General features: G+C 39.4%; 1 protein-coding gene across 1 annotated transcript in view; it reads right to left on the reverse strand.

Moving 5' to 3' along the window:
• The window catches only part of zc3h3 (zinc finger CCCH-type containing 3), a 56,437-nt gene that overhangs the window by 12,344 nt on the left and 28,102 nt on the right, over positions 1-15,991 (reverse strand). Inside the window, exons 5-8 of the mRNA XM_044129879.1 lie at positions 7,775-7,938; positions 4,384-4,435; positions 3,538-3,693; positions 2,353-2,422 (exon numbers count right to left, since the gene is read on the reverse strand). Of these exons, the coding sequence (XP_043985814.1) occupies positions 2,353-2,422; positions 3,538-3,693; positions 4,384-4,435; positions 7,775-7,938 (442 nt within the window). The remainder of the gene's footprint in view (positions 1-2,352; positions 2,423-3,537; positions 3,694-4,383; positions 4,436-7,774; positions 7,939-15,991) is intronic.

Consider the following 15,991-nt stretch of genomic DNA (forward strand, 5'->3'; position numbering starts at 1 on the left):
GTAGAGAGAGCGATGGGTGTAAGAGAGGCTCCACCTCACTGAGATGGGATCTCTTCTGCCTAATTAACTGCTACAGAAATATTTATCCAGGCTGCAGCTCGGCCATCTCTCATGATGTGTTTATGTGCCCTGGATGTGAGCGCAACCCAGGGCCAGGGGTGGCGTTCCCGGCTATGCGGGTGCCAGGGGAGTTGGCTGCCGTGTCTCTGGTTTCCAACTATTTGTGGTAGCTAGAATGGCGGTGGGCAGGATTTGGGACATGGGCTTGTATATCCACACTAGTGCCTGGATCAAGTTTGGAGAGGCAGAGGATGCATCACCCTAGAGCCCCCCCTAACCTCTTTAAACATGTTCGGTCCAACTTGGGGGCTCTGCATGAAATAGGAGCGGGTGTATCCCCTGTAGGGAGGGAACCAGCTTTTGGAGGTGAGAGGGTATTGCAAACAGACAGCTGGGCTCTCAGCATGTACCAACAGCGGGGTGATGACCAGCACAGGTGTGGTGCATTGTAGGACTGTGTGTGAGAGGGGTGAGGCAACAGAGCACCTGTTGTAGACTTGTTTGTCAATACAAAGAAAGCTTTCACTCTTTTTAAGTTTCTACACAAAGACGACATTGAAAAACACTCATGCTCCTATAAATCAGCATAGTCAGTTGTCTGGTACACTCTCAGTTGGACTGTTATATATATATATATATATATATATATGACGTTCTTGTACAGAAGCCTTCCAGTCTCCACAGTCACTGTGGAGGAACTTTAGATGACTGTCTTTCCAATGTTGTTTCAGTTTATTGATGTTTGCCAACTTTTGTTTCAGCACTGGACTCTTATAACCAACTGGACTTTGACAGTACTCCTGCAACAGATGATTAATTTCTTTTTTAGCTATTTTCATACATTTGCTCCTGTGTTTACGAACATTGTCTTTTTGACGACCCAGTTTGGCCGTAGCTTCAGCTGTCGGACATATGGCCATACATCTGACTTCAGAACACATCAGTATGCAGAGGAATGAGTTCAGAGTCGACTCTGTGACTGCAGGGTGTCCAGGTTTGTTGGCAGTAAAGCACACTCCTCTAGGCAGATCAAATAAGGTGTTTATGCTTTTATGGTTTGTTTGGGTTTCTCTAAACATGGTGGTGTACATTTTGTCTTATCAAGTCTACTCCTGTCTCATCTATCTAAGAGAACATTATTTTAAAAGTCTTGTGTTTCATGGAAATTAAAAACTTTAAAAACCTAATTCATGATGTAATTTTCTTTTTCAATCTTTACAAAAGGTCATACTTATTCAGTGTTTATCAGAAGTTAAGCTAAGCTAAGGCTTGTGGAGTCTGCGTTTGAACTCTTCCGTTTTTTTTTTTTTGATTGATCATGGGGTTAAATTTCTGATTCTAATGAGATGACTGTTGGCTGACCTAGATGTTTCACACATTTTTTTCTAGTTTTTTTCATTTTTCATTATTTTCCAAAAATAATGAAAAAATACTGTTTGGACACAACTTTTATAATAATGTACAGACTAATTGGCAGCAACAAATGCATCTCTAAGGTCGTTGCTGTTGTCTTGCTATCTTACGATACACCAAAATGCATGGCGTATGTTATGCATACACCATGCAGTCTAACAAAAATTCAGACTTTACTAATATTGGTGACGATCAGTTAATTGAGTACATTTGAATAGGTACTTTCACGTTTTAATTCTGAATGAGCAGAGGTGAAATAACTTTGACATTTTTTCCATTTTATCTTTTGTGTAAACTTTCCTCAAATAAACTTATATGAAGAGAACATTTGTTAGAAATAAAACAGTGCAATATTTACTAATATCTTGTATATTGTCTTAGTAACTACTACAAGTTTAACTGATGGCATTACGTCCGTTTGAAGGGACCATAAAATGGTGTAACTGTTCACACACCAATATTCAGATGATTTGTTCAGCACTCCAGCTGCTGGTTAGAGGTGTGAAATATGTGTGATCACAGCTCTGATGCAAAGATTGTTCACTGTGTAACAACATAGTATATAAAAGAAAAAAAATAAAAGTATGTCTATAATTAAAAACTGTTGTGATAACACATGTTGCTCAGATGGAAAAAGGATGTTCTCGGTTCATACAACATATGCAGCTCCAGTCCACTACTAGGTCATGTCTTCCTAACTCCACTCCATCCATGGGAACAGGAGTGATGCCAAGACAACAAATACGATCCATGACTACTTTTTCCAGCAGCTTGTCATCTTATACCGTCACAGCATTTCAAAGCCTGGTGTCTGCCATCAAAAGCTATAAAACACTAAGTTGTCCAACATGTAGGCTGTGATGCAGGTGTATACATTACCTTCTCTTTGGCAACCTGATGGGAGAATGGACAGGTGCCATCTGCCTGCTTGCATGTCCCTCTGAGAAATCTGCAAGGAAAAAAATTACTAAAACTTTTTAAAACGAAAAAGCTATGATGTAATGAGGTAGAAGGAGCTGATTTTTTAAAATATTTTAGTCAAGACGACTCATTACTTTCTTTACCATAAAAAAAGTATTACACTTTATTTTTCTCCAGTAATCCAATGCCAGTTTTTGGTCAAGAAAAAAGCCTGTAGTTGTAATAGTTTGAAACAGAAATAGTCTCAAAGGTAATTTCATACTAAGCTTAAATATCTGCTTTAGACCTCAACACAGGCTAATGACTAATTGGGAAGAAATTAGACCAACATAAAGGAAGCCAATTTTAAAAATTAGGTTTAAATATCTAAGTTTGATCATTCATTTACAAATTACATCATCTATTCTTCCACTAAATTTTAACCCAGCTTATGTTTCAGACATGATATAATTTCTTGCAAGTTACTAATGTAATTTTCAAATAGAAAAACATGTTGAACACATGTGAGGTACACAGTAAAACATTTCACATGTGAAAGGGGTCTTCATTTGTGCTACATACAGTATAATTTACATGTACAATGTGTTACTACACAATATCATAGTCTCTTAACACGTGGAAAACTTTGAAAAGGATTTAAACAGGCTTTAATTTATCCCATAGGTTTTAGATATGCTACATAAGCAGCTCCTCGATTTGCATATTCAGCAATTTTTCAATCATGAGGCAACAGCAAGTCTGACTTCATCAAACATATCTGCCATGTGCAAAACATTTGTTGTATGTGTGTTTCATGATCTCACTTGTGATTTAACATTTCAAATGTCAGATGTGATGAAACACATCCACATTTTTATATTTAATTGCATTGAGTTAAATAATTAATGCAAATGATGTATTAATTATTTAACTCAGTTGAGAAAATTTCACTTCAATTGAGAAAATTTAAACATTACGTTGTGTATTTTATTGTTCAGGGAAGTTTTCCTTCCATTTCTATTTGTCCTTAACAGTCACCTATTTTTTTTTGTTTGCAGTTGATAAAATAATATAAATGGACTTAAGTGCAAGTTTTAAAAGGTAAAGTTGAAATTAGAGTCCCTCGTTTGTGTCTGTTTAGTTGTTCTTGTACATGAATGTTACCTTGTGCAGACAGCCACTTTGTCCGGATCATGTATGAAGGGACAGCTTGTGCCACGGTTACACTTGCCGAAGCGGTTGTAATACATGCAGTACTGCTTTTGTTGCTTTTTCTGACGAGCATGTCTGATGATGGCGATGCTCCGCTGGACTGCACGACTAGAGATGGACAAAGCACAACAATCCACAATAAACATTACGTCTGAGGTAAGACAGGAAACTTTTCAGCAGAGTTTCTGTTTCAGCTCTGGACTATTTGAGTGTTTCTGGGTAAAGGTGCTCTCTATATACTAATTTTAAAGGATTACTTCTGGACTCATGGTCCAGAGCTGATGGCGATGAAAAGCACTTAATACTGTGTGAGAGTGAGGAGGATCAAATGCAAAGATGCTGGCTGGATTTAGTTTCATGAAGGTGCTGTCATTTTAAGAGCGCTAGCAGGATGACCCATATTTAACTATAGATCATCTAAAACTTTGATAAACTTTTCAAAGCTGGCACACCAAGAGTAATTAAAATGATCCTGCAGTGGCTAGTAAGGGGATATAAACTGTTAGAATAGAATAGAAGTACTTTATTCATCCCAGCAGGGAAATTATTTCGCAGTTGCAGAATAGAGACAAAACACAGTAACAACTACCACTGAGTAGTAGCTGTAGATAAAATAAAATAAAATATAAAATGCAACTTAAGAGCAGTCCTTGCAGAGATTCAAAAAGTGCAGATATGTATATGTAAATATATGTACAGCAAGTGTGCCACAGTGCATCAGTGAACATTTGAAGCACTGATAGTGCAGAACATCTGATGCACTATCAGATGTCCTGATAGTGCAGAACAATGATTTACCTGGCTAAATGACGGGCCAGGGCAGGAGACGTCTGTGCACTGGAGGACTTTCCTGAGGAGGAAGGAGGGAAAGACATGAATAATTCAAAATCTTATGTCTTTAGTTTCACACAAAACACAAAAAATGTCACTAATGAGTTCTGGCACTATTAGTAGAAGCACATGAAATATGCAGATTTGTGCTGTTGTTACACTTTGCAGAGATAAGAAAGGTGAGCACAACATGTTTCTTTTATTTGCCAACACAATGACAAGATTTAGAGCTGTTTTCCAACTAACTAATATTACTATATATAGTTTCAGGAGTAAAAAAAGAGAACAATTCTAATCAATACACATATTAAAAAAATCTTCCATCAAGACAGCTGTCTTCATTTTAGCAATAATAAAAAATAAAATATACTTTATGTTCCAAAAAGTGTGTATTTTTATCTCCAAATAAAATCTTTAGCTTTTTAGCGGTAATCACAAAAGTAAGTAGTCAAATTTTACCTTCACTGGTACCTTTGTAAGGTGAGGTTATTTCTGATATTTTTAAGCTTTGTGAAATCTGTTATTTACCTAAAGCGTCTATTAGTAAAAAACTTGCTAAGACAACTGAGCTTTATTTGAAGAAAAAAAGAGTTTCAACAAACCAGGTTGCAACCAGGTTATTTAACATTTTTTATTGTATTCCCCAATGTAGTTGTTCGCTGGCCGCTAAATTACAAAAATTATGTCACAACGTTTCAGCAAATTTAAAAAAAAAAAGCAGAATTAAACTTTTCAAATAGGCAAAAAAAAAAAAAAAAAAAAGAAGAAGTTCAAGACCAAGAGCCAACCCATGACCAGGAGCATTTTAAAGACCATTACTACAATAACAGTGTTGCTGTAGCAACAAGTGTTTCAAAAAAATCTGAACTTGCAGAGTTTTAAAACCTAAACATTTTGCATTTGTATCCAGCCAGACATACACATGGTGATAAAAGTGTGGCTGCATATTTGAATAAACCCAAAAGTGTGCTGGTCATCCTTTCTTGTGTTTTAGGTTTAATCTGAAAGATAAAAACTACTCTCTATTCACACCAGATGTGACAAAAATGAAGCCTCTGTTCGCGCGTGTTTGTGTGTGGACACATGCAATAAGAACCTGAGAGGTGACGGGATATTTATACTGTGGTGGATTGACACATTGAAGCCAAGACAAATCACGACGTCCCTTTTTGGTCTGAGGACATTATAAATAGCAAGTGGATGAAAAGGTGTGTCGAAGTTGGAGGAGGTTATGAGAGGGTGAGATGTTAAGGCTGTAGTTTAACTTGAATGTGATGCTAAATTTGGAACTTTCTGGCTCGCAATGGTCTCCTGAAGGATCAGTGGTTTGGCGTTGCTCAAAGCAGAGGGTGGAGAGCTTTTAATGAGGTGAAATCACAGCTCCTGCTGGCACTGATGCATGTTTCTGGAGGATGCAGAAACAGTTTGAAAAGCATGTTTGGATGCCAGTCACGAGTTGAACAGAACACAGCTCTTCAATTTCACCTGAAGGTTTAGTTGCACAGGAATGTGTGAAAGAGAGGCAGGGAAGGGAGGTGGGGAGAGGCCGATCGGGGCTTTAATCTGCACCATCCACTTCTCCAGGCCCTCCCCCTTGCCGCTCTGACAGATGACAACTTTATTATTTCAGATGGCAAATCCAGGCTGCTCCCCTAAGTCTATTAGGAAGCATGTGGATGGAGTTCCAGCCACAAACATGAATAAACACGGCTGTATCGCCTCAGGATGTACACACACTTACAGTCACGGACCACCAGCAGCAGTCCTCAACAGTGCTGGCTGTAAAACCCAAACAGGCTGTAATTTTAATACCAACTGAAATGTGTCCACATCGCTGAATGAAAAAAGCTAAAAACCAAATCGAAGCCTGAACAACAGGCAAGATTTGTGGTCTAATTCACTTATTCTTTTCTCAGACTGCTCCTGATTGAGAGCCAAACTTTTAAGTTAAAACCGCAGTAGTTGTTCATATATAAGGTGATGTGCTACTTTGTTAGTATTGTTTAAGGTCCTCTTTGTTAACCACAAAGCTTTATAATGACCTATTTCACATTATTGTTTTCTGGGATGTAGTTTTTAATCAAGGCACAATTTCAAAGAGTTTATAAAACAAGTAGGTGAAGAAAGTTTACCATTAGGACTATTTTTTTACTTCTGACTGCCACTTTGATTTTGATTTTTTTTAATGACAGTAGGACTCTAAAGTCTCAAGTGTTTAGGGGTAGGAGTTTATAAGTTCTCACTTCTTCCTACCCTATTTTGAGCATGATATGTTAACTGAAACTAAAAATCTGTATTTTCTCTTCTTTCTTATGCACTTCTTGTTACTGTGCACTATTTTATTTTTATATTTGTATCATGTTCGAATAAATTTCATTTCATTTCATTTCAATTCACATTTTCCCCTTCTGAATCACTATCAGCTTTATTTACCAAGATTTTGCACACAAGAAATGTTACTGTAGTTTCACTTTTTCCTGTGTGTGTTTTCTCTCACACACACATATATATAAGGCACAGTTGGTAGCACTGTTGCCTTGCAGCAACCCCGGCCCGGGGTCTTTCTGCATGGAGTTTGCATGTTCTCCCTGTGCATGTGTGGGTACTCTCCAGGTACTCCGGGTTCCTCCCACAGTCCAAAAACATGACTGTTAGGTAAACTGGTCTCTCTAAATTCTCCTAGGTGTGAATGTGTGTGTGCATGGTTGTTTGGAAGGATGGATGGATATATATATTCACAAAAGATGAAGACAAGATTGAAATAGTGCACATAGGCATGGTATCGATCTGGGTACTTTTACTGTTAAGTGATCATCAGGGATGATAAACCTAAAGGTAAAAATCTACACAGTTTGTGTCCAAGACGTGAGGGGTCACCAGAGATGTTAGCAGCCCATTTCCGGACTCTAGGCCTGTACCAGGACAGACTGAATAATGGCAGTGTCTCTTACATCAGTTTCTGATGTAAGCAGAGAAGAAAAACTGAATCCTCATGAGCTGGAACACCTCATCACAGCTCAGAAAGTTGTTGGAATCCATGCAGCACAGATGTGAAGCAGTTGTCAGAAGCAGTAGTGAGTTCAGTGAGTCACAAAAAAAGGCTACATTTGATAAATGAGAAATGTTTGAGTTTATATTGGAATAAAATGCTGATACTGAATTTTTTAGCAGTTATTATTCATTTTCTTTCTGTTTCTGTAAAATGGCAACAAATTTGAGAACTTCTTTCCTCATCTTTTGATTTGGAATATAGTTTCCATCAAAAGAAATGAAAGAATTTTGAGCTTTACCCAGTTCTTTAAACCCGCCTCTATTATTTTAGCCACAATTCACGTGTGAGACTCCTGACCACCTGTACCTCTCCGGTCGATCGACGTTTGTAATGCCACTGTGCGGGACAGCTTATTGGCAGACACCCGGTACAGCGAGCCTCGGATCCAGCACATCTCCATCCCCGGCCAGCGCTGGCTGGATGGTTGGTGCCTGTCCTGTGGAGATCGTAGGCGGTTCTGAAGGAAAGTCCTGAGAGAAAAGTAGTTAAGGTCAGACTTCAAGTGAGGCTTTTATATGATAACAGTGATCAATTTAAACTTAGCGTTAAACTGTTTAACGTGTTCAGATCTGACTGTTATTATTGTTAATATTATCAGCTCATCCCTCTGTTAATTCCACACCTCTTCCACCCTCCAGTTCTTCCACAATACCTCTCGTATTCACTTTATGTTTCCCATCCTGTAGTCGCCCCCTCCCCTCCTCTTCCTCCCATGTCACAGCACTCTGTTAAATTGCTCCTCTAATGGAAAGGACGGCAGTGTGGAAATGGAGAGAATTGAAAAGAGGAGAGGAGGAAATCAATGAGATAATAGGCAGGGCAGGGGGCCAGAGCAGCGAGGTTGGCCCCTACACTGGAGTGTACAGACCATACACACAGACACACACTCCTGCTACAGTATGTACAATGCACACAATCACAGCTCTCTGCATCCAGGATCCAGTCAGTGGGCTGCTGCATGTGTGCGGCGGTTGGACATGGAGGCTGCTGGGTGGTGGTGGGGCGGTGCAGGGGTTATGGCGATAAATTGCGCTGTCCTGTCACTTCTATTTGGGGTGGATTGGGGCTGGTGTGCAGGGCGCCGCTGGTGGTAATTTGCTGCCGTATTTCAGATGGGCTGGAAATGGGTTTAGAGCGAGAGTTCACGCCTTCCATTACAGAGAAAAGAGAGGGTTACCCCGAACGCACGGCCCGCACAAAACAACCTGCATGGACATTTGACGCATGCAGAGCTGCTGCACTGTTGCGAATAACGGGAAAAAGTAAATATCAACTCTCAGCTGCGTTCACGTCTATGAAGCACCTGAGCGTGAGCCATAACTCAGTACCACAGACACTTGGTTTCACTGCTACAAGATCAGTGGCTGCCCTACACGGGGCAAATGCAGCCAGGGGAGCCGTAATGGGGGCTAATGTTGAAGCTCTGACTGCCACCCAGGGAGGCTTAAACAAGAACAGGGTGGCCCCCACAACCACAATGGAGGTTAATGGGCATATGACATGAGTAGTTAACACAGACAGCAGTTAACCCTGACACAGGGCTACAGTCTGAGGGGGGCTCTGGGAGGGTTATTGCTCTCTGTGTTAGAATGTTTATCCACTGACTTTGAATGTCGGAGTGACAGAAATACTGAGCTCATTGCAGTTTGTGATGTAAATATGCGCCATCAGGTTTCAGATAGATCATAGATGATTCCACACACATTCCTCTTTGAATGTTCTCTGAGGCACCTTCCGAAAACAAGAATATCATGTTGGGACAACTCTCCTCTGCTTCCTTTTTCCATCACACAAGCAGTTCCCCCTGATCACCAGCTGTTTATTGTCACAGTTCATTGAAACTGCAGTGACTGTATAAGAGCAGATGTTGAAGTGGGGAACTCTAGGACGGATGAACAGAAAATGGATGGGGAATGGAGGATGGACAGATGAATGAAGGATCAATGGATAGATAAATGGATGTATAGATGGATAAAAAAAATGGTTGAGGAACAGATAGATGGATGAATGTATGGATGTTTGGAACTCGAATCTCCTTCCATCCAGTTTTCAGAGACCTTGTTGTTAAGAGACACTACTGTTGTGGTACATTCACGATGCATTGCTGCATACATGATGCTGTTGCACTCAGAAAGCCAATCATGATCCAGAACGTTTTCAGGTCAGCTTTAGATATCCATAGTCATGGTTGAAAACTGCTGAGGTAGAAATATGTATAATTATAATAGAATATAATAATTCAGTTATACTAATGTAATAGAATCAAGTACGGAATTTGTTCTATGAACAGACACATAAAATTGATTAGGAAATAAATGGCAAAGCATTAAAGGAGAAGTACTTGGAACTCAGAGTTATAGCTTAACTGAAGAGAAAAATGTCTGTCAAGGCACCCAGCACAACGGCATAATTTCAAAAGCATGCACAATAAATTTTCCCCCAGGGAATAGAAGGACTTTAACACTACAAGTCCTTAGATCAACACTTTCAACAAAATATTTTTAGTTGTTTCAGTACTAATGAAGAACAAATTACAAAAGTATCAACAGTGCATATACCAACTAAATTTTCTGTCTTTTACAAGCTAGACAATTCATGCACAAGGATGAACTTACAAGGTAAAAGGAAATCAGCGTGAATGATAAGAAAGTTGGGATGTAGTTTTTTGTTTTATTGCATTTTACAAAATTAGCAGAGAAACATCTGGAATAAAAAGTAAATTTAAATTTAAAGTGACAAGTAAAAAATATCAAGTTTTGTCTTAGCTGGGTTTCGTATATGTTTTACAGTGACTGCTCTATAAAATAACACTATACAATCTCTGCTCCTAATAGAAATAAGGGTGATCTATCATGGCAGAAAAAACTGAACAAATACACTCGATGCCCCCCCGCACCCTCCCAAAAAATGAAAAAGATCCATCAGAAAGAGGTTGCACTGGGTGGACTGCCTTCAGTTTTGATTGACACAGGGCAATGCATTTGGTTTGATAAGCTTCTGCAATATCACAAGATTTACATCCATCCAATGTCACATTTATTTTTCCCCAAGATTATGTATTGATGATAGGAGAGTCTGGCCGCTGTGCAAAGCCTTCTCAAGACCGTCAAAGAGATTGTGTTAGGTCTGGACCGTAGTGGTCGAGTCGTGTGAAAATGATATCCCACACTTGCTGAACTACTCTCACACAACATGAGGCCAGTGAATCCTGGCATTGTCATAGGAATATGTCTGCGACATTATAAAGAAAATCCATTAATGAGATAAGCAGGTCATTAAGAATATTCAGGTAGTCATGAATATGCCCCTGCCCCTGTAGGCTTGGAGTACACAGTAGGCATAATGGGTGCATCACTTCATCTACCTCTTTTCTTATCCTGAAGCACCCATCACTCTGGAAGAGGGTAAACCTAGATTCATCAGATCACATGACCTTCTTTCATCACTCAAGGGTCAAACCTTTATACTTCTTGGCAAACTGTAGCCGCTTTCTCCAGTTAGCTTCATTGATTACTGTTTTTCTTAGAGCTACATATCTGTTCATTCCCAATCCCCCGATTTCCCTACGCATTGAGTATGTGGAGATGATCCAAAACAAAACAGTCCGTTTAACTAGTTCTGCTGTTTATCTTTAATATGATTTCACCAAAAGCTCTAGTATCTCCTTATATCTATGCTGGATACAGACTAACATATTTTCCTTACCCACAAGATGACTCTCGAAATGGTTGTTTAAGGAATAAGAAGCAAATTATTGCATCAGCCGTGGTTAAATAACCTGTTTCCAGCTGTAAGATAATTGCTCACACAATAATTATCTAATGTCCTATTTGCTTAGTAAAATTTGGGTGTCAACTTTTTTTGGCCAGGTGGTGTATTTTGACTGGTGCTCTTAAACCTCTCTTTGTAAAACAGTTGATCCGAGAGTGATCATTCAGAATGTGTTGTTGGGTCAAACCTTACAAAAACAGAGATTGGAAATCGTAAATAAAATTCAGATCAGGGCTTCTTCATATCTGTATTGTTTATTATATCAGTTTATTGCATGATTAAACCACAAGTAAAAGTTTGCATTTATCTTTTGAGTAAGGATATACTTCAAACTTCAAAAAATGGAAACGAATCAGCATACATTATCTGTTATTACTTAACAGTGTCTTTTAAGTCTCAGGAATGTTTTTAGGCCTGTAGGTGAGGTGTGTAATTTTGCATACCTTGCCATCTTTAGGTGTGATAAAAAAAAACTGGAAGAAGATGTCTGGAGGTCAAAGCAAAAGAACTTAAACTCATCAAAAACGAACAGTGAAAAATACAGAGGGAAAAAGGAAGAAACGGAGGACAGAAAAAAGGGCAAAAGGAAACTCCCCTGAGACGAGTGTGTTTGTGTCGGCGGGTGGGGGTGGGCATGTGAGTGTGAGTGTGCGGTCAGCTCAGACTGCGCGATGCACAGATAAAGGAGAGCGCAATTCAGCACTACGGGTTGATGAATGATCTGACTTTTGTTTTAGTGACAGGGAAGAATTTGGAGGGTCGCGCGACTGCTCAGAATAATGCTGCCCTTGTCTATTTGTCTGCAACCCAAGCATTAGTGAGCTCATATTGGGAAACAGTTACCCTTGAAAGAAAGCACAGCAAAAACAGTCACCTGGATAACTCTGAAGGCAAGGACTGCTGCTCTTCTCCAGGTGCCTAACAGACACAGAGACAGCAGAGAAAGACTTACCAGGAGTAGAGTGTGGTAAAAGGACCCGTCGGGGGGGGGAGAGAGAGCATGGGACTGTAAGCGACAGACAAATGACTAATGTGATAAGTAATGAGTAAATGAGTGAAGTGGGGGATAAAAGAGGATGTACAGGACTGGGAATACGGGAAAAGGAGGAGAGAAGTGAAGAAGAGGGAGCGCTGCTTCACTTTATTGCCCAGTCTCTTACATCCTGTGCTGATCGATACTGAAGCACTAAAGAAGATGAGCGTTCAGACCAGGAGTGTGTGTGTATGTTTGTGTGTCCACAGTTATACAGCATACACAGTCTTGAAGAAACTATACTTATGGAATCATTGCCATGTTGCAAACTTTGACACGAATGTGAGAAATAATGTGGAAAATGAGTGACAGAAGATAGTATAAACAGGAGAAAAACAGAGATATAATGCAAACAAAGCGATGGAGCGTTAAAGACTGCATAAGATGGGTGAATCAGGGGGGTGTGAGAGCGATGAAGAAAAGCCCGGCTTGTAATTTATCCTCCAGAGTGCATGCTTTACGGCTTTCTTAATTCAACTCCTGATACTATTAATGGAGTTAATGTTGAGATTATATCTATTTTCTGGTGGCGGGTCCTGAAATACTGCAGTTAAGCCCACCCCCTCCACTCTCCTCTTTCAGACTGCCACCCAGCAGTAAATCACCCCCTGGCTCCACCATCTTCTAAAACTGGGTAAGAGCATGGCATACTGGGTAGAGAGGCTCACTTTTGGAAGTACTTAGGAATTTCAGAGGCTTTATTCACAGAAGAGTTTGGACTTTTCAATTCTTTTCCAAAGTTTTTGTAAGACAGCAGTAAGGCATTTAGAAATCCAAATTATGCTCATAAAACCATGATTTCACCCATCTCAGAGAGGCCGATACATTTCAAAAAGTAACGTCTTTATCAGCAAAAAAAACATGTCAGTGCTCATTTCCAATGTAATAAACATTCATTTCCAATTCATTCCATGTAATAAATTATGTTAGTTTAAATGATAAGAGTTCAACAGTTGATTCTTTTATTAGCCAGATGAAATAAAGCCATATAGTGAATTTGACAATGATTATATTTTTATTATATGCATTTTTTTGTCCAACGTACAATCTAGCTTCCCTTAAAAAAAAGAGACTTCTTTGGCTCTTTATTACTGGTAGGTGCTCAAAAAAGGAAATATCTTCTCGCTGCCTGGCCTCAATATATAGCAATTCCCCAACAGCTTAATAGAAAATAAAAAAAGGCTTTTATTCTAATAAGATCATTCCTAAAGAGAGTGCTCCTACAAGAAGAGAACAAAGAAAGACAGAAACAAAGAAAGGAAATATATTTAATAGCTGATGTGCTATCTTTCATGTGAGTAAAAAAAAAATCAGTTTGATAAGGAGGGTCTGTTCAACTGTTTTCCCTATACAGAACATTGCAGACAGAATAGGCAAACTAAAGTTATAATGCAAAAAGTTTTTTAGACTTTTATGTATAATGTTATGCTTAAACTCTATATTCACTTGTAAACTATTTTCTATCAGTGTTCTTATAGTGGCAACAATGAGATTGCAATTATTTTGCAGATGGATGTCAAACTATAGATATAGTTGATTTTAGGCTGCTTTCACACATAAATCAGTTTGGGTCGATAAATCATTACAAGTAGCTTGTTTGGTCTGCTGTTAATTTGCAAGTTAATGGAGTTTCAAAGTGTTATTGTAGAAACCCGTTGCTGCAGAAGTTAAAAGTCTCATTAATTTTTCCCATTGTCAATGTGATCTGGCTTTGAGTTGCCATATATTTCCTGAGAGGTTGATCAGCAGCAGACTAAGATACTTGCCTATCAGACCAAATGATTCATAACTGCGTCTGGAAACATTTGGTCGACTAATTAAAGACAGTGGCATAATATCAATGCAGACATTAAAGACAACTCTGAACCTGCATTTGGCAAGTAAGCTGGCAATACCTTACTTTTAAAATCTGCAACAACAGTGCTGCATTTTACCTGACTTGACTACATCCAAGGTCTGGGGATGTTGTTGCATTCTGACACTGGAACATAGATGGTGTCAGAAAAAGCATGATTTAAAAGTTGTGGCCAAAGACGCAGTGATGGCACAGGGGCAAAGCATATATAGAGGCCTCAGTCCTCTATGCGGCAGTCACAGGTTTGAATCCTGGCCTGTTGATCATTGCTAACTGCCAACAACCCACTTCCATGTCCACTCAGTTAAATAAAGGCCACTGGAGCCAAAAAAAACCTTTAAAAAAATTTGGCCAAATATGAAGATGGATGTTTTAAAACTGAAACATCCATTCAGCTGTTGGAGTTGCTTCCTGCTTGTTGTTTATATAGCATGTAATTTAATGCTCACAAGAGAAGAGGTTTTTGAACTAATTAGCAGTGTTACAACCCGACTCAGTTGACTGCAACAAAAAACTGGGAGGGCACGACCTTTTAAGGGCATTCATTATTAAAATGATGTTTAGGAGTAGTGGGCGGTGGCCCAGGAACCGCTGCACCGCTCTTTGGACATGATCCTGCTGGCCCTCACAGGTCTCAGCATCTGCTCCCGGGTCTGGTCAACTGACGCCTTCATTTTTGGTCGATTCGAACCACAAGCTGGTTCCCACACATTTTGTGGTTCAAGGGCTCCTCGCTCGTTCCATTCATGTCAACGGGCCCAGGTGGACACATGACCACAAGCGCCTCCCATCTCCAAGACCTTCCTTACAAAAAAGTTAAGACACTGAGTCTAACAGTCCACAGCTGGACAAAATGAATCAAAGATGCTGTGAGAAAATTAGTTTCTGTCATTTAATTCATATGTATTTGACATAAGACTAAAAGTTTCAACAGTGATCTAGGAGCTGAGTGGGGAGATTATCAGCCTCTGTAGACTCTCAATAAGCAAATGATTGCACTTATGTTTTTCCATTGAACATACAGTGGTTGCATTTTGAAGTAAAAATAGTCTTTTGGACTATAGGGAAAAGGCTTCTCTACCTTGGCTCCCAGAGTTAGCCACGACGGTAAGCTGTTTACTACTAGCTGCTGTGGGAATGGCTCTGCCTCACCTCATAGTGATCGATTCCTCGCATCTGCGCAGCGCCGCCATTCCCCTGCTTGGATCTCTGAGTAGCTACCTGTCAGACTGCCAGAATCTCATCATTCTCTGATACTCTTTGCAAGTTGCTAATAAGAATGATTGATCCGCCATCATCATCTCACTGTCCTCACTGCGCCCAGACTGCGGCTGCGGGTTTCCCCTCTTTGTTTTCCAGCTCAAAACAGAGCGCAACTGCATGCTGCGTGTTCATCCTTCAGGTGATTTTTTTATATACAGAACAGAAACCACCAAGCTAAAGACAAATTACAAAGTGGATGTCACTAGTCGCTCCGATATCCAAATTTTGCATTAATTTCGCAATCTCACTGCTTTTGCAGCTACTCCGTTCGCACCGCTAATCCATTCCGCTTCTCTTTCATGGTTATTTGTGCAACTTCGTTTCAATTTAAAAACTGGTGTGTAGTTTATAATGTGCACTTTAAGCACCCTACTTTAGATGAAAAAACAACTCTATGATTTTTGTTTGGGGATTGTTCTGTACTATGCGTTAGTTACAGCTTATTAAGACACTGAAAACTATGGTGTCCTTAATTAAATCCTTAAAACATCTAGGATTTCTACAGATTGACGGTTTCAGTAAAGAGTATCAGTTTCTTTACATGAATGACAAAGTCAAATGTAAATCTAATTTAATATTTAAATAACAAAATAAAAAAGTC

This window comes from Gambusia affinis, linkage group LG10 (genome assembly GCF_019740435.1).
Source record: "Gambusia affinis linkage group LG10, SWU_Gaff_1.0, whole genome shotgun sequence".
NCBI lineage: Eukaryota > Metazoa > Chordata > Actinopteri > Cyprinodontiformes > Poeciliidae > Gambusia > Gambusia affinis.